At 48.2% G+C, this 20,784-nt stretch overlaps 1 protein-coding gene across 1 annotated transcript in view; it reads left to right on the top strand.

The window, feature by feature from the left end:
• Positions 1-20,784, top strand: part of LOC130116854 (bile salt-activated lipase-like) — a 75,217-nt gene that overhangs the window by 20,566 nt on the left and 33,867 nt on the right. The window contains exons 4-6 of the mRNA XM_056284935.1: positions 518-715; positions 3,609-3,739; positions 15,856-15,963. Coding sequence (XP_056140910.1) covers positions 518-715; positions 3,609-3,739; positions 15,856-15,963 — 437 coding nt within the window. The remainder of the gene's footprint in view (positions 1-517; positions 716-3,608; positions 3,740-15,855; positions 15,964-20,784) is intronic.

Raw genomic sequence — 20,784 nt, 5'->3', positions numbered from 1 at the left:
TGATGGTTTCTTGAGAAGGGGGGTGACTCTAGCAGTCTTGAAGGCAGATGGAAAGCATCCTGTCTGGAGGGAGGTGCTGATGAGGTGGGTTAGAAAGGGAAGGAGTTCAGGTGCTATAGACTGAAGAAGAGGGGAGGGGACCGGGTCAAGGGAGCATGTAGTGGGGCGACTGGATGTGATGAGGTTGAGGACCTCGTCGGGGGAGAGGGGAGCGAGGTGGGATAGGGTGGGACGTGGAGAGGTGAGGGAGGGTGCACAGGGTGGGCTTGTGCAAGGAGCGCTAACCGGGTGGTGAGAAAAGGAGGATCTGATGTCGTTTACCTTCCTGTCAAATAAGTTAGCGAAGTCATCAGGGAGAAGGAAGAAAGGAGGAGGAGGAGGTGGGGGTTGAAGAAGTGTAGAGAAGGTTTCAGAGTTTCTTAGGATTAGAGGCAGAGGTTAGGACAACCTGACAACCATTCAGCCACGTGTCTTCCTCAGTCTCTCGCTTTCTCCTTTTCTCTCTCTCCGTCTGTAGTGTCGACTGGCCTTCCCGTCATGGTGTACATCTTTGGTGGTGCCTTCCTTTTGGGGGCTTCAAATGACGTTGAGGTCCTGGGGAACTCTCTGTATGATGGGAAGGAAATGGCCGACAGGGGCGGGGTCATCGTCATCACGGTGAACTACCGGGTTGGAACACTGGGTTTCCTGAGCACCGGCGATTCCAGGATCCCAGGTCTGTCTCTATCAGAACTTCCTTTAAGAGGATGCGTCATTTAGTTTGTGACAAAACATGTTACTTTCAGAACACGTTACTTTCAGAAGACGTTACTTTGAAAACACGTTACTTTCAGAACACGTTACTTTCAAAGCACGTTACTTTCAAAACACCTTCCATCCATTGGGAGAATATAAAGTCATCTAGAGTTCATCCGTCTTTCAAAACATGACGATGCTTTTGTGGTAAACACAATTTTTATGTTGGCATAGCTTTTGAGATGATGTCCAATTATAATAGAAACCCATTCCATTCCATATGGGGAGATACGCCCTTCAACACCAGCATGAACCCGTTCACATGAGGAATGCTCACAGAACGTTGTTCCCAAACTGAAGTGTTAGGGGGATTTATCTTTTACCCAGAATGCAAAAAGGATAATGAGAAGTCAAATAATCTACTTTAGTTCAAAACGATGAATCAATACAGTGTTTTGTTGACAGACAAATAATAAAGCTGTGGCGTATCCTGACCATGATATTCAGGACAGACAGACATCAGATGCTTTTCTATTAATTAATAAAAAAATAAAAATGAATGAATGATGATTTATTTCGAACATGTAATAAGCAGGATAGAACATACAGATAATCCATTGCCAATACTCTGAAGTGATCAACAAATCCACACATCAAAGTCAGTGAACAAATCTCCATATACATCAGATTATTTGTTACATGTTGGGAAAGCAGTAGGAGGAAGTATACCCTTATTTTATACCCCTACTGTTGTCTAGTTAATTCACTAGACAACAGAGTTAACGTGCTTGCTCAAGCCGAGGTTGTTATCAATGATGAAACCAAGATTTTTGCAGTTTTGGGCTATATTTTGAGACAGAGAGCCCAGATGTTTTGAAGTATTAGTGTAAACTTTGTCAGGGCAAATGATAAGTACCTCTGTTTTATCAGTATTTAGCTGCAGGAAGTTCTGGACTATCCAGCATTTGAGGTCATGCATATAGTCATGGAGTGTATTAATTTTATTAAAATCATTAGGGTCAGTGGGGCGGCATGATGGCCCAGTGGTTAGCACTGTTGCCTCACATCAAGAAGGTCCTGGGTCCGAACCCCAGGCCGTCCCAGGTCCTTTCTGTGTGGAGTTTGCATGTTTTCCCCATGTCTGCGTGGGTTTCCTCCGGGTGCTCTGGTTTTCTCCCACTATCAAAAGACATGCATGTTGGGGGTAATACTCTCCCTGTCTGTGCCCCTGACCAAGACAATGGAAAGAAGAACCTAAGCTGGTCCTCAGGCATTGCAGCTGCCCACTGCCCACTGCTCCTACACAATAGGATGGGTTAAATGCAGAGAACACATTTCAGTGTGGCCCTGTGTGATGGCCTGGCGGCCTGTCCAGGGTGTCTCCCCGCCTGCCGCCCAGTGACTGCTAGGATAGGCTCCAGCATCCCCGCGACCCTGAGAGCAGGATAAGCAGTTTGGATAATAGATGGATATTTCATTGTAATCTGTACAATGACAAAATAAAGTGGCTTTCTTAAAAGAGAGGTACAATTGAGTGCCACCTGCATAGGAATGGATGCTGACATTATGCTTTCAAATGACATGCCCCAGGAATAACATGTAGAGAGAACAAGAGTGGTCCAATGACAGACCCCTGGGGAACCCCGCAGGTCATCTTAACAGAGGATGACCATGAATTGTCAATGGCTATCCTAAAATATTTATCTTTCAAGTATGAGTAAAGTCACTTTAAAGCTGAACTAGAGATGCCAACCCAGTGTTTGAGATATTCCAATTAAACAGAATGATCCACAGTGTCAAATGCAGCATCTAGATCTACCAGAACTAAAACTGAAGATTTTCCAGAATCAGCGGCAACCAGCAGATCATTCATCACTTTAAGGAGCGCACTCTGTGTACTGTGGTTTGCCCTAAATCCTGACTGAAATGTCTCAGAGTTCATTTTTGTTGGAAAAAAGCAAACAATTTTTCAGCAACAACTTTTTCAAGAACCTTGGAAAGGAAGCGCAGTTTAGAAATGTGTCTGAAATTATCCAGCAAGTTGGTGTCTAAAGATGTTTATCGTTAAGAAGGGAGTTGAACATCAGCAGTCTTAAAATAAGCAGGGACAGAAACAGTCAATAGCAACACGTTGATTATGGAGAGCATATATGGGCTGATAGATCCATACACTCCTTTCAGAAATCTCACAGGAAGGATGTTGAGAGCACAAGAGGAGGGCTTTATTTTATTAATCACCCCAGTGAGTGTCAGTAAAAATTGTGTCAATGGGGTCAAAGAAGGTAGCAGTTTTAAAAGAAATAGCTGTATCCTGTGCAAGAGGGGTAATGTGCATTCTGATGCTAGAGACTTTTTTGAAAAATAAGGTTAAACATTCCTCACATTTCTCAGGAGAGAAGTCCATACTGACACTCGGAGGAGCCTCCGTGGCATGGTTAATTACACTGAACAAAACCCTGGAGTGGCTTTGGTTCCTTTCCTTAAGGTCCGAAAAATACCATGCTCTGGCATTTTTTAACCTCTGTATTGAAGTTGTTCAAAGAATCTCTTAAAATGTCGAGGTACACTGCCAGTTTAGAGGCTTTCCACTTCCACTCTCCCCTACATGGTCCCTCTTTAAGTTAAGTAGCTGTCATTTATCCATGGCAGGAAGACAGAGAGGTTTCTCTGCTCAAATGGTGCAACATGTCCAGGATCTGGATGCAGGTATTGTTGAAATTATTTAGGACTGAATCAACATCTTGACTAGCGCTAATGTCAGCTCGAGGAGACAGGAGAGCATCAGTATTGTGCATTAGTGTGCTGTATCGATGTTGGTGTTCCCTGGTTAATTTGGTGAACAGTCAATGAAGTCAGCTGATTGTGTTTCCAAGGTAATTACGGCCTCTGGGACCAACATGCAGCCATCTCCTGGGTCCACAGGAACGTCGAAGCCTTTGGTGGTCACCGTGACAGTATCACCATCTTTGGCCAATCAGCTGGGGCCGCCAGCGTCAACTTCCAGGTGACAGATTGAACACACCGTTGAATGTCTCGTTGTTTTCAAAGCTCCAAACCAGTTACAACCTACCCTGTGTTTCTTCATCACTCAAGAGGTTACTATCTATGACAGTGTTTCTCAACCCTGTCCTCAAGGAACCCCTATCCTGCATATTTTCTTTGCAACCCTGAATAGGTACCTGTTTGTAGTTATTCAACCAATCAGCAATGAATTTTGTCAGATGTTGCACACCTTGCATAATTAAGTGCTGCGAGATGATTGGTCGAGTAAGTACAAGCAGGGCTACCTATGCAGGGTTACAATGAAAATCTGCAGGATAGGGGTTCTTTGAGGACTGGGTTGAGAAACACTGATCTATGAAGTGCAACAAGTGAATACCTGCATGTAGTGCCCCTGTGTCCATCAATACTGTACATGGGTCCCTATGGAAGTAAACAGCAAATGGGAACCAGCCACATCAGTCCAGACTGCAGCTTCAGACCTGTTATGAATACAGACTACAGATGGGGGGCATCAGTAGAGTGTTTCAGGCCTAAACATTAACAGTAGTAGCTTCACAAACTGACAGAAGACTCTACTGATAAGATGTTTCAGTCCATAGGCCTTTCTTCCATTATCAGTGCCTACTTGAATGCACTTCTTCCAATCTGGGCATCTTTTCACTTTCCTGCCCGTCATCAGGACAAACTCTCAGCTCATCCACTGAAGAGCATGGCATGTTCTGACACAATTTCTTCTTTACTGGTTATATTCACACACACACACACACACACACACACACACACACACACACACACACACACACACACACTTGCTTGCTTGCTTGCTTGCTGGTTGTCCATCGTGCCCGATGATGACCATCTTCTTCTATTTGTGGGTCCTTTGGTGGCTGAATAGTCCGATCCTGGATGCACAGTTGCGGTTGCAGACCGGGCATGTAAAAGTGGTGCTGGAGGGGGTAGTGGTAGCTTTGCGAGCATGCCTCTTTGCACGCTTTGCTACACGGTGTTGTGTGCGCTGGTTTTCCATGTACTTCACTCCCTCTGAGATGTGAGAGCGCCAGGTTGTGCGGCAGAAAGCAAGTTCCTCCAAAGAAGAGGGGTTGATCTGACATCTTTTTAGTGTGGTCTTCATTTGGTCTTTGAACCGCTTCTTCTGCCCACCAGCAGTGCATTGACCAAGGCGTAGTTGGCCGTAGAGGACTTTTCGTGGGAGTCGTTCGCTGGGCATGCGAATAACATGCCCAAGCCACCTGAGTTGATGGTGTTTTAGGGTAGACTCCACGCTGCAGCTGCCTGCCCGCTCCAACACCTCTGTGTGTGGCACCCTGTCCTCCCAAGTAATGCCAAGGATCCTCTGGAGACATTTTACATGGAAGGCCTCCAGGCTTCTGAGATGGTGGCTGTAGATGGTCCATGCCTCACATCCATAGAGTAGTGTGGAGATGCACACTGCTCTGTAAACAAGCACTTTAGTGTGGAGATTGAGGTTGCTGTTTTGGAAAACCCTTCTCCTTAGACGGCCAAAAGATGTTGAGGCTTGTTTGAGGCGGTGCTGAATCTCATCGTCTATTTTGCAGGTGTCGGATAGCATACTTCCCAGATATTTGAAGGCAGGAACAGTGGCCAGTTGTTGCCCTTCTGCTGTGAAGGTTGTTGGGTGGTTTGGGAGGCCGGCAGTCAACTGACAGATTACCTCTGTCTTTTGGGTGTTAATAATCAGTCCCATTCTCCTGTATGCAGTTACAACTGCCGACAGAGTGTTTTGTAGAGCTTCTGGTGTGTGAGCTACCAGGGCACAATCGTCGGCATACTGTAGCTCAATAATGGTCTCAGAGGTCAACTTGGTGGTTGCCTGAAACCTCCTGATGTTAAATAGGTTACCATCAAGCCTGAAGTCAATGGTGACTCCAGCCTGCTTCTCCAGCCTCCTTTGTAGCAGTGTTGTAACAGAGACTAAGAAGATATTGAACAGGACTGGGGCTAGCACACAGCCTTGTCTCACTCCAGTCTGCACACCAAAGGGCTCAGAACTGCGGTTCCCCACTACCACTCGGGCCATCATTCCTGAGTGAAACTGTCCAAGAATGGTAAGAAACTTGGGTGGACATCCAAATGTCTTCAGGACTTGCCTTTGAGAGGTCTATGAATGCTATGTATAAATCCTTGTGCTGTTCTCTGCATTTCTCCTGGAGCTGGCGTGTCACAAAGATCATGTCAATGGTCCCTCTATCCTTTCGGAAGCCGCATTGTGACTCTGGTATGACCTGTTCGGCTATTGCGAGTGTTAGTCTGCGGAGCATGATCTTGGCTAGAGCCTTTCCAGCAATGGCCAGCAGTGAAATACCCCTACTGTTGGAGCAGATGGATTTGTCTCCTTTGTTTTTATAAATGGCCACAATGTTGGCATCTTTCCACTGTTGGGGGACACACTCGCGACTCCACACCTCAAGGATATAGAGATACAGTGTCCTCGTACAGAGGTAGCCTCCTTCTTTGAGGATTTCAGCTGGAATATTATCAGGTCCAGGGGTTTTGTTGTTTTTTAGGGTCTTGACTGCATGTAGGATTTCTTTAAAAGATGGTGGGAGGTCTAGGTCTTGCAAGGTAGGCTGTTGAGGGAGTTCTGCCAGTACAGTTGAGTCCACTGGGGTGGGCTGGTTGAGCAGGGTGTTAAAATGCTCGGCCCACCGCTCCACTAACAGGGCCTGATCCTTGATGAGAGTTGTTCCATCAGCAGACCTAACGGGTGTCAGGGAGCAGTTTCTGGGGCCATAGACGGCCTTAACTGCATCATAGAAACCATGCATGTCGTTCCTGTCTGCATGAGCCTGGATTTCGTTGGCTTTCAAAATCCACCACTCATTTTGCAGTTTCCGCAGAGTTGCTTGGGCCTCAGAGCGGAGGTCTTGCCATTTTTTCTTGAGAGGTTGGGATAGTGGGTTGCTGAGGGCAGCTCTGTGTGCCTTATGCATGTTGTCCAGGAGGGTGGAGATCGTTCCGGCATTGTCATCAAACCAGTCCTGATGTTTCTTGCTTTTGAAGCCAATGGATTGGGCTGCATTGTCAAAGAGGGTGGTGCTCAGAGAGGTCCACTTTTCATCCATCCCAGACTCTGAGTTGATCAGCTGTTCAATGTCAACTAAGTTGTCGGCTAGAGAACGGCGGAAGGTGTTTCGGATGTCGCTGTTGGATAGTCTGGCGCAGTGGAGTGGTTTCTTTTTTGGCCCAGATTGGCGTCTCAAGGGTCGGACATGTACTCTGACTTTTGTCAGGATCATACGGTGGTCTGTCCAGCAGTCTGCTCCTCGCATAGCTTTTGTAAGGAGCACGTCTTTAAGATCAACCCGCCTCACGATAGCATAATCAAGCAGGTGCCAGTGTTTGGATCTGGGATGCATCCAGGATGCCTTGTATTTATTCTTTTGTTTGAGAATGGTGTTTGTGATGGTGAGGTCATGTTCCGAGCACAGACTAAGAAGTCTTATGCCATTGGGGTTGACTTTTCCAATGCCGTGGGCGCCAATCACTCCATTCCAATTTTGCATATTCTTCCCAACTCGGGCATTAAAATCACCAAGCAAAATGACTTTGTCGCTCCTTGGGATGTTGATGAGTACATCATCGAGTGCCTGGTAGAAGCGATCTTTCTCTTCATCATGAAATGGTAAAGTTGGAGCATAGGCACTTATCAAGGTGATGTATCGACATTTTGCAAGGGGTATACGGAGAGTCATAAGCCGCTCATTAATGCCCACTGGTGTTTCTTCGAGTTTGGGTAAGAGACTGTTCTTAATTGCAAAACCAACTCCATGGATGTGTTGACCTCCTAGGGGGTATCCTTTCCAAAAGAAGGTATAGCCCTCTCCTACTTCATTGAGCGAGCCCTCTTCAAGGAGCCTGGTCTCACTGAGTGCCGCCACATCCACACAATAGCGCCTCAGCTCGCTAGCAATAAGTGCTGTTCTGCGTTGAGGTCTGTCCGTACCATGGCTGACGTCCAGGAGTGTTCTTATGTTCCATGCTGCAAATCTTAGTGGTATAATGTTTGTTTTTCGACCGCATAGTGGAATGGCCCGGCAGGTGCGGTTTCCTGCCCAGGCGCAGTGTTGAGTGGGCAATTTTTGGGCCACCTTTTCTAGGCCGTTCCCTGAAAGGGGTGAGCAGTGCGGTCCCTAAATAGGGCTGCTCAGACGCACAGGGGTCTGCCGGAAACAGCTGCCACTCAATCCCAGCTGCTAACGACCGTTGCCCTGTGCCGCTGGCGTGCAGAGTTCCAACTAAGAGCTCCCAGCTCATTCAGACCTGCTCCCGTCATTGGATACTCCATCGCCGCCAGACTTTGTGAGGTGGGGGACTCAGATAGCAGAAGATACCTGCGCAGAGATGGTTTTTAAAGTGGCATGGGGGGTGCGCTTCTCCCAACGCCACATGACTTGATTGTAGAGGAGATGGTTCCGATGGCAAGGGGGATCCCTAGACGACCGGCACCTCCACACAACTGCAGGGGGCTGCCGGAAATCCGGTTTTTCGGGAACCGCCTCGAAGCGTGCCGCCACAGCTTGCTTTTCTGTTGGGGTAAGCTCCCTTAGCCTTATGTCTTCCAGACTCACCCACAAGGCAGCGGGGCAGTGGTTGATAGGTGCCAGGGCGTGTCCACCAGGGTGGGCCTGCACACCATATCTCTGGGGCCCACTGCTGCTCCGAGATCCCCTGCCAAGTTAGCCTGGGGCCGCAAGACCCCAGTTACCATGTGTGGCCACAGGGAGGCCTGGCAGGAGTCTTGGTGAAGGAGAGGCTATGTACTGGCAAGGGAAGGCTTACGCGCTAGGATGCTTCCCTATTCGCCACAAAGGCTAGCCAGCGGCAGCAAGCTAAGGGCAGGAGGGACACAAGCGGGTTGGAAGAACACATGCACCTTCCCTCCAACTTCACGCTGCTGCACTAGACGCATCACAACACCCTGTGTGTACCTACACACACACACACACACACACACACACACACACACACACAGCTGATGATTGCTTTATGGCATGAAACAGGCTTATACTGTCTCAAAGGATTTACTTGACTCACTGGATTATACACTCACCGGCCACTTTATTAGGCACACCTGTCCAACTGCTTGTTAACGCAAATTTCTAATCAGTCAATCACATGGCAGCAACTCAATGCATTTAGGCATGTAGACATGGTCAAGACGATCTGCTGCAGCTCAAACCGAGCATCAGAATGGGGAAGAAAGGTGATTTAAGTGACTTCGAACGTGGCATGGTTGGTTGTTGGTGCCAGACAGGCTGGTCTGAGTATTTCAGAAACTGCTGATCTACTGGGATTTTCACGCACAACCATCTCTAGGGTTTACAGAGAATGGTCCAAAAAAGAGAAAATATCCAGTGAGCGGCAGTTCTGTGGGCGAAAATGCCTTGTTGATGCCAGAGGTCAGAGGAGAATGGCCAGACTGGTTCGAGTTGATGGAAAGGCAACAGTAACTCAAATAACCACTCATTACAACCAAGGTATGCAGAAGAGCATCTCTGAACGCACAACACGTCAAACCTTGAGGCAGATGGGCTACAGCAGCAGAAGACCGCACCGGGTGCCACTCCTGTCAGCTAAGAACAGGGAGCTGAGGCTACAATTCGCACAGGCTCACCAAAATTGGACAATAGAAGATTAGAAAAACGTTGCCTGGTCTGATGAGTCTCGATTTCTGCTGCGACATTCGGATGGTAGGGTCAGAATTTGGCGTCAACAACATGAAAGCATGGATCCATCCTGCCTTGTATCAACGGTTCAGGCTGGTGGTGGTGGTGTAATGGTGTGGGGGGTATTTTCTTGGCACACTTTGGGCCCCTTAGTACCAATTGAGCATCGTGTCAACGTCACAGCCTACCTGAGTATTGTTGCTGAGCATGTCTATCCCTTTATGACCACAGTTTTCCCATCTTCTGATGGCTACTTCCAGCAGGATAACGCGCCATGTCATAAAGCTCGAATCATCTCAGACTGGTTTCTTGAACATGACAATGAGTTCACTGTACTCAAATGGCCTCCACAGTCACCAGATCTCAATCCAATAGAGCACCTTTGGGATGTGGTAGACCGGGAGATTCGCATCATGGATGTGCAGCCGACAAATCTGCAGCAACTGCGTGATGCTATCATGTCAATATGGACCAAACTCTCTGAGGAATGTTTCCAGTACCTTGTTGAATCTATGCCACGAAGGATTAAGGCAGTTCTGAAGGCAAAAGGGGGCCCAACCCGGTACTAGCAAGGTGTATCTAATAAAGTGGCCAGTGAGTGTATATATATATATGTACACACAATCACATATGCAGCAGACCTCTACATTTACAAATATATCAATTGTTATCTTTAAATAAAACAAGGTTTCCATCTAAGCAAGGTAAGGGTTGTGTCCCCCGTGAAGGTAAAAGAAAGAAGAGCCCTACTTGTGATGCTCTGGTCTAGCAGTCGTGACTCACTGGTCTAGTCTGGTTCGACTGAGGAGGAGTCAAGAGGAAAACATATCACACACAACGGATTACAAAGTGAACACAGCCCGCATTTATTCACAGTAACGTAGAAAGTATCCGCTTGTGGAGACAATGTATCCACCATGGGCTCAACACCTGCGTGTGAAGGTCTCTCTGGATGAATCGAAAGTAGAGCCGTGTTAAAAGAAAAGCAGGGACAGTTCAAGCAAAACTCTTCCCGGGTAGTGTGTTTCTGAAAGTGAATGTGGGGCTCTCCAAAAAACCCTTACTGTCCTTCTCTGTCTATCGCCCCTCCTCAGCTGAAGAAGCGGAAGTTGATTGGCAGCTAGAACAGCCGATCACGTCCTCCGCGTGCTGTCCACTGGCTCGTTGCCACCCAGCTCCCGCAGCTTGCTGTGCCCCCCGCAGTCAGAAAGGAATCGCGCACACAAAGCAAAACCAAAAACTAGACGTTAATCCTTTCTAGGGCAGCTAAAATTATGGGAGTGACATAATATTCAGGTGAAGGCTTTCACAGAAATGCTTTCTTTGGGTATGACGTCTGTTAGACGTTGCGTTCAAACCTTTCAGTGCTTTTATGGAAACAGTCAGGGGCACTATGCGGCCCTTTTACCCTGTCAACCAATCAGCAGTTCCACCTTTCCGTCACATCACCTGTTACTGGGTAAACTCAGAAATATTAAGGAAACAGACCTAATCTAAAACAACACATTTATTCCATGATTTGTATCAATGAATAATTTACTACTACTACTACTACTACTACTACTACTACTACTACTACTACTACTATTTCTAGTATTTTGGGCGGCTCCCGTTAGGGGTCACCACAGCGGGTCATCCGTTTCCGTCTCTTCCTGTCTGTTCACCGCGGCTGCAATATGCCAACACAGACAGACTCAAAGCAGGGTTTCAGTAAAACGAGTCCTTTAATGCCAGACAAGACGAGGAGCTGGTAGAGCGAGGAGCAGACAGGGAACACTGGGTCCAGGGCAAGAACGCACATGGCAGGGGGGCCTCGACCAAACCGGGAAGCAGGAAGACAAGCGGGGCTCCACGGAGACAGACCAAGTACCAGAGGCAGGAGCTGGACAAAGCAGATGGGATTGCAAGACTTTGGTGGGACCTATCTGCACCTGTCCCTGAAAAATCATGTAGCCTAAAAAGGATGCGGTAGCAGCATGATACTCACATTTCTCGGTCTGCAAAAAAAGGTTTGTTCTCCAGCAAGCACTGGTGCCTCTGCCGAACATGGAGCTGGCGAGAGTCGAGGTCCTTGGAATAGACTAAAATATCAGTAAGCTATAAAAACACAAAACACCCGATCATGTCTCTCAACACATCATTTACCAGGGCTTGGAACACAGCGGGTGCATTCGTCAGGCCGAACGGCATCACCAGGTGCCCGAAGTGCCCGAGAGGTGTGTTAAATGCTGCTATCTTCAATTCAGCCCCCTCTCTAATGTGCACAAGGTGGTAGGCATTGCGGAGATCCAACTTAGAAAACACCACCGCTTCGTGGAGAGGAACTAAAGCAGAGCTGATTACGGGTAAAGGATATTTGTCCTCAACGGTGACCTGATTAAGGCTGTGAAAGTCAATGCATGGTCTACGTGAGCCGTCTTTCTTACAAAGAAAAACCCCTGCACCCACCAGAGAAGAAGAGGGGAGCATAATACCTGCAGCCAGGGAGTCACGAATGTATGTTTCCATGGCCTCTTGTTCCAGCTGGGAGAGGTTGTAAAGCTGATAACAGTCAAACTGTGTGGTAAAGCCGGCTGCTGGGCAGAGGTGCTCCGGGTTGCAAGTCTATGTCAGAGTCATAGGGTAGGTGGGGCGGTAGAGACAGGGCCTGGTGTTTGCTGAAAACAGGCTGGATCATGATATACTGAGGGAACTGTGGAGAGGTCTGGGAGCTCAGGAAGAGACTGCGCACTTGGGAGAGTCAGCGCAGAGGCTGGGCGGAAACAGTTACGATGGCACAATGGCAACATGAACTCCATGGATTTATCTTACCTGTGGTCCAGTTGAAGTATGGGTTGTGGAGTCTCAACCTCGGCTGCCCAAGAACTATGGAAGCATGAGGCTATCAATGGTGTGAAAACCGATCTTTTCCTTGTGCTTACCAGAGAGATGGAGGAGGGCAGGAACAGTCTTCTCCATGATGTGGGCAAGGGGCTGGCCATTTAGTGAGAGTTGGCCTCTAGAGGCAGGATGAGGGGAGTGGTGACCACAGCCAGCTGTCTGGCAACTAGCCGATCTAAAAACTTGCATCGGCACCGGAATCAACAAGAGCGGACAAGGGACAAGGCTGGCCCTGCCACACCAAAGTGGCGTCCGGTTGAGGGTGAGAGGAGGAGGGAAGGAGTAGCAGTCAACATAGGAATGCACTATGTATTTCAACACCTCAACTCCCCAGGGATACACACCAAGGGTCCTGTTTGTGGACTTCAGCTCAGCGTTCAACACCACATCCCAGATATCCTCCACTCTATAAACTCACCCAGCTCACTGTACCAGCCCCCATCTGCCAGTGGATTAAAAACTTCCTGACAGACAGGAGGCAGCTGGTGAGGCTGGGAAATATCACATCCAGCACCCGAACAATCAACACTGGCACCCCCCAGGGATGTGTGCTCTCCCCTCTACTCTTCTTCGAGATTCAAGATTCAAGATTCTTCATTTGTTACATCTTAATGTACAAGTACAAGAGAGTAAAATTATTGAGTGTTGGCTCCTCAACACTGTGGCAACAATAGTAATAAATTAACAACAAAACAGAACAAAAAACAGTAATAATGATTAATAGTGTGTGGTGTATGTAGGGTGCGTTGTGTGTGTTTGTGTGTAAACTGATTATCCGCTGAAGACCATAGGTCAGTACCATCAGTCCGGCACCAGGCTTAGTGTCTTTAATGTTCTTTGTTCAAAATCCTAGTTGCTTGGTGGCAAAAGTTGTTCTGGAGCCTACTGGTCTTCGCTTTGAGGCTGCGGTACCGCTCACATGACAGTAGCAGCCGGAACAGTCCATAGTTGGGGTGGCTGGGGTCTTTGATAATCCCACGAGCTTTGCTGACACAGTGTCCATTGTATATGTCCTGCATGGAGGGAAGCTCGCATCCACTGATGTCCTGGGCTGTCTGCACAACCCTTTGCAGTGTTTTGCAGTTGTGGGCAGTGCAGTTCCCATGCCAGGTGGCGATGCATCCAGTCAGGATGCTCTCAGTTGTGCCTCTGTAGAAGGCCTGTAGAATCCTGGGCCTCATGCCGAACTTCTTCAGTCGTCTGAGGTGAAAGAGGTGTTGCTGAGCCTTTTTCACCACATGGCTGGGGTGTTCATCCCAGGTGAGGTCCTTGGTATTATGAATACCAAGGAACTTGAAGCTCTTGACCCTCTCTACGGCAGTCCCATTGATGGTGATGGGGTCCAGCCTGCCCCCTCGCTTCCTGTAGTCCGCAATCAGCTCCTTGGTTTTGCTTTCTTCTCCCACTAAACAAATGACTGCACCTCAGGTGAATTGTCTGTTAAACTCCTGAAACTTGCGGATGACACATCCATCAATGGTCTTATTCGCGACGGTGATGAGTCTGCATAAAGACGGGAGGTTGATCAACTGGTCCAAAGGGTGCAGCCATAACAAGCTGGAGCTGAACACACTCAAAACAGTGGTGATGACAGTGGACTTGACTTGAGGAGGAGTCCCCGAACACTGCCCCCCCCCATACTCAACAGCACGGTGTCTACAGATGTCTGGGTTCTACAATCTCCCAGGACCTAAGGTGGCCATCCAACATAGACACAACCATCAAAAAGGCCCAGCAGAGGATGTACTTTCTCCAGCAGCTCAGGAAGTTCATCCTGCCTCAGCAACTGCTGATTCAGTTCTACACTGCAATAATCCAGTCTGTCCTCTGCACATCCATCACTGTCTGGTCTGGATCGACCACAAAACAGGACAGGGACAGACTACAATGGACAGTTAGGTCTACAGAGAAAACCATTGGTGCCAACCTGCCCTCCATTCAGGACTTATACACCTCCAGACTCAGGAGACGGGCAGGTAACATCACTGCAGACCCATCACCCCCTGGTCACAACCTGTTCCAACTCCTCCCCTCTGGTAGGCACTAGAGAGCACTGTACCCCCAAACAACCAGATATAAAACCAGTTTCTTTCCGCGGGCTGTCACTCAAATGAACACTTAACACTGTCAATAAATCCACCCATGCTGTACATACTGTACTGTACATGTTGTATATACTGTACTGTACATTGTATGTATACTGGTACACTCTGTCATGTCCATTTACCTCAGGCATGTATGTCAGTAAGCTGCTAACATGTATTTCAGCATCTCTGATATATTCTCTGCACCACTGCACCTTGCCACCTCTTATATCATCTGTATAAGTCAGTCCTTGTGTATATATGTGAAGATTGTTGTGTTGTAGTGTTGTTATTCTATGTTAAGTACACCGAGAGAGCCACGAAACCAGAGTCACAGTCCATGTGTATGCAAACCTACATGGTCAATAAACATGATTCTGATTGTGATAATAATTAATATTTAATGCTAATAAAGTAAATGATGCGTATACAGTCTCGGAGAACACAGAACATGTGGTATATATGTACAGATATAGTATGTGGAGCAGATACTGAGATGTTCAATGTCAAGGTTAAAATTAATCCACTGCATCGTTCTCTGAAACAGAACCACACCATGAATCTCAAGCACACAAACACAAAGCTATAATTAAGCTCCTGAAAGGGCTGTACTTTAATATTTATTGACTTTTACTGGCTGAGATGAACATGAGGACATCTACTGCCACATCATTTTTCAGTTTTTCATGCAAAAATGTCACAGCAAACGTTTCATTTACCCAAAATGGGCGTCCGGGTAGCGTAGCAGTCTATTCCGTTGCCTACCAACACGGGGATCGCCGGTTCGAATCCCCGTGTTACCTCCGGCTTGGTCGGGTGTCTCTACAGACACAATTGGCCATGGCTGCGGGTGGGAAGCCGGATGTGGGTATGTGTCCTGGTCGCCGAACTAGCGCCTCCTCTGGTTGGTCGAGGCACCTGTTCGGGGGGGGGGGGTAGCGTGATCCTCCCACGCGCAACGTCCCCCTGGTGAAACTCCTCACTGTCAGCTGAAAAGCGGCTGGTGACTCCACAAGTATGGGAGGAGGCATGTGGTAGTCTGCAGCCCTCCCTGGATCAGCAGAGGGGGCGGAGCAGCGATGGGGACGGCTCGGAAGAGGGGGGGTAATTGGCCAAGTACAATTGGGGAGGAAAAAGGGGGAACAATTAAAAAATGAATTTACCCAACATGCTAAATAATGATGTTTCATTTCATAATGGGATTAATGCCAAGACTGACAAATCAAACGTGACAATCTGTTGGAAAAACGTAGCAGGAATACATGATCTGGGTAGACTGTAACTGTGACTTTGTGATCTAGAAGGGATTTAAATGGGACCAACCAAACGAACCTCACATAGTAACACGATTTTGAACTTTTCAAACGCCTTACTTTTCAGCTATGTTACGGTGTAACAGCCTTGGCAGTTTTGTGGCATAACCTTTATCTGTGTCCCTCATCCAGATGCTCTCCCCCTACAGTAAAGGGTTGTTCTGCAGAGTGATCTCCCAGTGTGGCGTGGCCCTGGCCCCCTGGGCCCTGCAGGCAAAGCCCATGGCCGTTACCAAAAAGGTAAACCCCATCACTCACTATCACTCATATTCACCTCACCGTTCTGTCAGTTCAGCGCAACAACCCGGAAGACTAGATGAAGAAGAAGGCAGGTAGTGTTGCATGTGCAGAAGAAGCAAAGGTGTTGTGTCCAACCAGCAGATATGGCAGAACAAGCTGGTAGAAGACCTTCAACAACACATAAGTAAGGACATCAGTAAGTACAACTCACCTCACCTAGGTCATTTGTCGGGACACCCCATCTGCACAATTGGGTTTGGGTTGCACATGTTTGTTTAAAGCATGGGGGCGCTACTCCACATGCACTTCTCTGGCGCTCCGCTAACTGGAGATTTTGTGCCTTTCCATTGTCAAGATGCATTGATCATCTGCAAAGCCACGATGTCCCCCGGTCCATAACATCAGTCTATGGATGAATGCAGCTAGGTCTACTGCTGCCCATAGGAATAGCAGGATTTATTATGGAGGTTCACTACTCTAGATCCGCCCTGTTCTGCTCTGTTGTCTCCTGACAACGTTAACGGGGTTACTGTGAGGAGGGTGTGGCTCTTCACCGCGCACGAAGGGTCATTCATCATGGAGAGGCTGTATTTTGCGCGTCACATGTTTCTGGGGTGTATGGGCACCAGTCTAGGATGCCACGAAACGCCATCTAGGAAAGGTACTGCTCCTATACTTAACTTGTGGAGTCACCAGCCACTTTTCACCTGACAGTGAGGAGTTTCACCAGGGGGACGTAGCACGTGGGAGGATCACGCTATTCCCCCCAGTTCCCCCTCCCCCCTGAACAGGCGCCCCAACCGACCAGAGGAGGCGCTAGTGCAGTGACCAGGACACATACCTACATCCGGCTTCCCACCCGCAGACTCGACCAATTGTGTCTGCAGGGACGCCCGACCAAGCCGGAGGTAGCACGGGGATTCAAACTGGCGATCATCTTGTGGAGTTTTTATTCATTCAAGTCAAGGGTCTAAGGATAGGGGGCGTCATATATTGAACGGATTGTAAAGCCATTGAAGACTACCTTGCAATTTTAGGCAAAACAAATAAACCTGACTTACTGACTTGACCGTCCCAGCACCTAGACAGGAGATAGTCTCGCAACAAAGCCAGGAGATTCAGGATTTCACGACAGCTCATTATGATATAAATCCAAATGAAAACAAAGTGTTTAAAATGAATCTGAATATTCGGAAAAGTTCTGCTTAATGCTACCTTTACAGTGACCATTTACTGTTTTATTCAGCCTACCTTGTTGTAGCAGAAGATGGCTACAATATTACTAATAAATTCATAATTATAAATTACAATCAATTGTAATAAATTATAAATTTAAGGGCCCCTCCTATGACATTCATATAAAATATGGATAAACTAATCAGTTTCAGATCTAAAGTTGTAAATTCTCGATTATAGGGATTTCTGTCTTTGCTTTTTAGAGAACTACACATACAACGACTTTCAATAATAGAGACATTCATGTTCAAATGTCCAACAGCAATATAATCTTATGAATGGAAGATCAGAATCAAATAGATGAATGAAATACAGTGCCGCTGCCCGGGCAGTCTTCCAGATGTGACGGCACCAGCGGAGATGGGCCCTGGTGGACGGGACCGCCACCTCCAACTCCTGACAGGGAAAGAGGTGATTTGTAACCGAGGGAGCACTCAAAGGGGGACAAATCGGTAGCGGAACTCTCCATGGTGTTCAGGGAATACTCCTCCCAGGGTAGATGCTTGCTCCAGGAGGCGGGGTTTCTGGTGGTGACGCAACGCACGGCTGCCTCCAGGGCGTGGTTGGCCCGCTCCACCTGCTCATTGGTCTGGGGATGGTATCCAGAGGAGGGACTAAACGTGGCCCCAGTCCCCTTACAGAAGGCCTGCCACACCTTAGAAGTGAACTGGGGATCACGGTCGGAGACTATGTCCTGAGGGATCTCATGGAGACAGATAACATGGGAGACGAGGAGGTCCACCATCTCAGCCGTAGAGGGGAGCTTGGGAAGGGCGACAAAATGGACAGCCTTAGAGAACCGGCCAACAATGATCAAGATAGTATCATTACCTTGGGACGCGGGGAGGCCAGTCACGAAGTCCAAGGCAATGTGTGACCAAGGTCGACCGGGGACAGGGAGGGGGTGCAGGAGACCCGCCGGCGGGCGATGGGTAGCCTTACTGCGGGCACAGGTGGGGCAGGCGGCCACGAACTCCTTTGTGTCCACCTCCATAGTGGGCCACCAGAAGCGTCTGCGGATGAGGACCACCGTCCGGTAGACGCCGGGGTGACAGGCAAACTGGCTGGAGTGCCCTCACTCCAGCACCTGGGACTGTACGGTGGACGGCACAAATAGTCGATTCCGGGGTCCGTTGCCTGGGTCGAGCTGGGCGCGCTGAGCTCTTCTCACCACCGATTCAATAGCCCAGGTGATGGCACCCACCACCCGGGCTGGGGGAAGGATGGTGTCAGGGGTGTCCGGTGCGTCAGGGGACCCCTCTGGAAACAGGCGGGAGAGGGCGTCTGCCCTGACGTTCTTGGAACCCGGGCGGTAGGTGAGGATGAAGTCGAACCGGCTGAAAAAGAGAGCCCAGCGCGCCTGCCGGGGGTTAAGCCTCTTCGCTCCCTCCAACTGTTAAAGTGTGTTGTTACCTTCTACTAATGAGACGTTACAACTCGTTTCAACCCCACGGGGCTATAAACTTTAATAATAACTTCGGCACGTAAGGTTATGCATCACGCTCGGTCCGTTATTCCAGGTGCAACAACCTAAACGACCCCTGTGTAAACAAGGAACTAAACAATGGTTCCTAACAATAGTTCCTATTGTTACATCCTTTCTCTTTTCAGTTTCTTCTTTTTTTTTTTAGAACCTTTAATACATTTGCGCAACATTTGTGATTCACTTTTTTTTCTTTTTCATTCATGCCCCCCCAAAGTCCATTAGTGCTACAGATCCATTCATCTATGTGAGGTCACAAAGTCTTTGTATCGCTGCGGCTGCACAACAGAGCGGCCTGATCTGGTGGTAACAGGGTTGGCCCTGTCACCAGTGTCCTTGGTTTTGTTTCCTGCTAAGACACTGCGAGAAGGAACACTCTCTGAATGTCCGGGTTCAACACTCTCTGGCTGACTTGGGCTGCTGATCTCCATGTCCATAGTGTCAGTGAAGATTGCCCCTGGTGCATGCCTGAGGTGTCTGCGATTTCTCCTGATGACACCACCCGTGTGCAGCTGGACCTCATAGGATCTCCTATCGACCGGCCTCAGCACCTTGCCCACTCTCCAGCCAGTGTGGGGTGCGAGAGGCTGAACTCTCACACATTCACCTGGGGCAAGCGTGTCCAAGTCTTTAGCCGACCTGTCGTAGTATGCCCTCTGCCGTTGTTGGTTATTTTGTAAATCCTGTTTCGCCTGCACAACTTTCGGCTGTAACAGGCTTGCCTTGGTTGGCAGTAGTGTTTTGGTACGGCGACTGAGCAGCCGCTGTGCTGGTGTGGTATCAGTACCCTGTGATGGTGTGTTGCGGTGGTCCAGAAGGGCAAGATAAGGATCCCGTCCAGCAGCCTTGGCTTTGAGCAAGAGTCTTTTTGCTGTCTTAACAGCTGACTCAGCTTTGCCGTTGCTTTGCGGGTAACCTGGTGATGAGGTTTTATGTTGAAATCCCCACAGTCGACTGAACTTCTGGAATTCTTGTGACGAATACTGTGGGCCATTGTCCGAGATTACAATATCTGGGATACCTTGGCGGGCAAAATGAGCTTTCAGCTTCCGTATCACTGTGGTTGACTTGGTATCTGCCAGGTAATCTATTTCCCAAAAATTTGAGAAAAAATCAACAATTATGAGGTAGTCTTTGTTTTCAAACATGAACAGATCCGTGCCCACCTTTGCCCACGGCCTGCTTGGCACATCATGTGACATTAGTGTTTCTTTTTGTTGTTTAATGTCCATTGATCTGCAGATGTCACACTTTGCTATATATGATTTTATTTGGTCGTTCATGCCCTGCCAATAGACACACTCCCTAGCCCTCCGTAGGCATCCTTCCACACCCAGATGTGATGCGTGTAGGCGGCAAGTGATGTCTTTCCTCAATGCATCAGGGATGACAGCGCGCTCACTCCTGAACACTATTCCATCTTGGTGGCTTAACTCCTCTTGGAATGAGAAGTAGGGCTTGATTTCCCTTGGTGTTTTTGACTTATCGTCAGGCCATCCTTGCTGCATCATTTTGATGAGAAGCTGCAGTGTTTCATCCTCTTTTGTGGCAGATCGTATATCATGTAGCCTGTCTGCTGCGATAGGTAAGTGTTGTGCCATGTTGACAGTCTCTAGTTCTGCATCCGGTGCACTCTCAGGAAGATAAGCTCTGCTCAGAGTGTCTGCTAGCAGCATGTCTCTACCTGGCACATATACTACATCTAGATCATACTTTTGTATGCGCAGCATCATTCCCTGCAGCCTTTTGGGTGCACTTAGTAGAGGTTTTCTCACTATTGTTTCCAACGGCTTGTGATCACTTTGCACCGTCACTTTTCGGCCGTATGTGTACTGGTGAAATCTTTCCATGCTAAAAACCATTGCTAAGAACTCCTTTTCTATTTGTGCATACCCACGCTCTGTTTGAGTGAGTGCTCTGCTTGCAAATGCTATTGGCTTACCCATCTGCATGAGCGCTGCGCCTAAACCTGTGTCTGAAGCGTCACACTGCACTGTGAGTTCCTCATCTGGGTTGTAATATTTCAGTACTGGGACCTTTGCTATAGTCTCTTTCAATTTGAGGAAAGCCTCCTCATGCTGTGCTGTCCAGTTCCACTCCCT

This window comes from Lampris incognitus, chromosome 1, assembly GCF_029633865.1.
Source record: "Lampris incognitus isolate fLamInc1 chromosome 1, fLamInc1.hap2, whole genome shotgun sequence".
NCBI classification, from domain to species: Eukaryota; Metazoa; Chordata; class Actinopteri; order Lampriformes; family Lampridae; genus Lampris; species Lampris incognitus.
The sequence above is the reverse complement of the archived record's forward strand: the minus strand, read 5'-3'. Positions and strand labels throughout refer to the sequence as shown.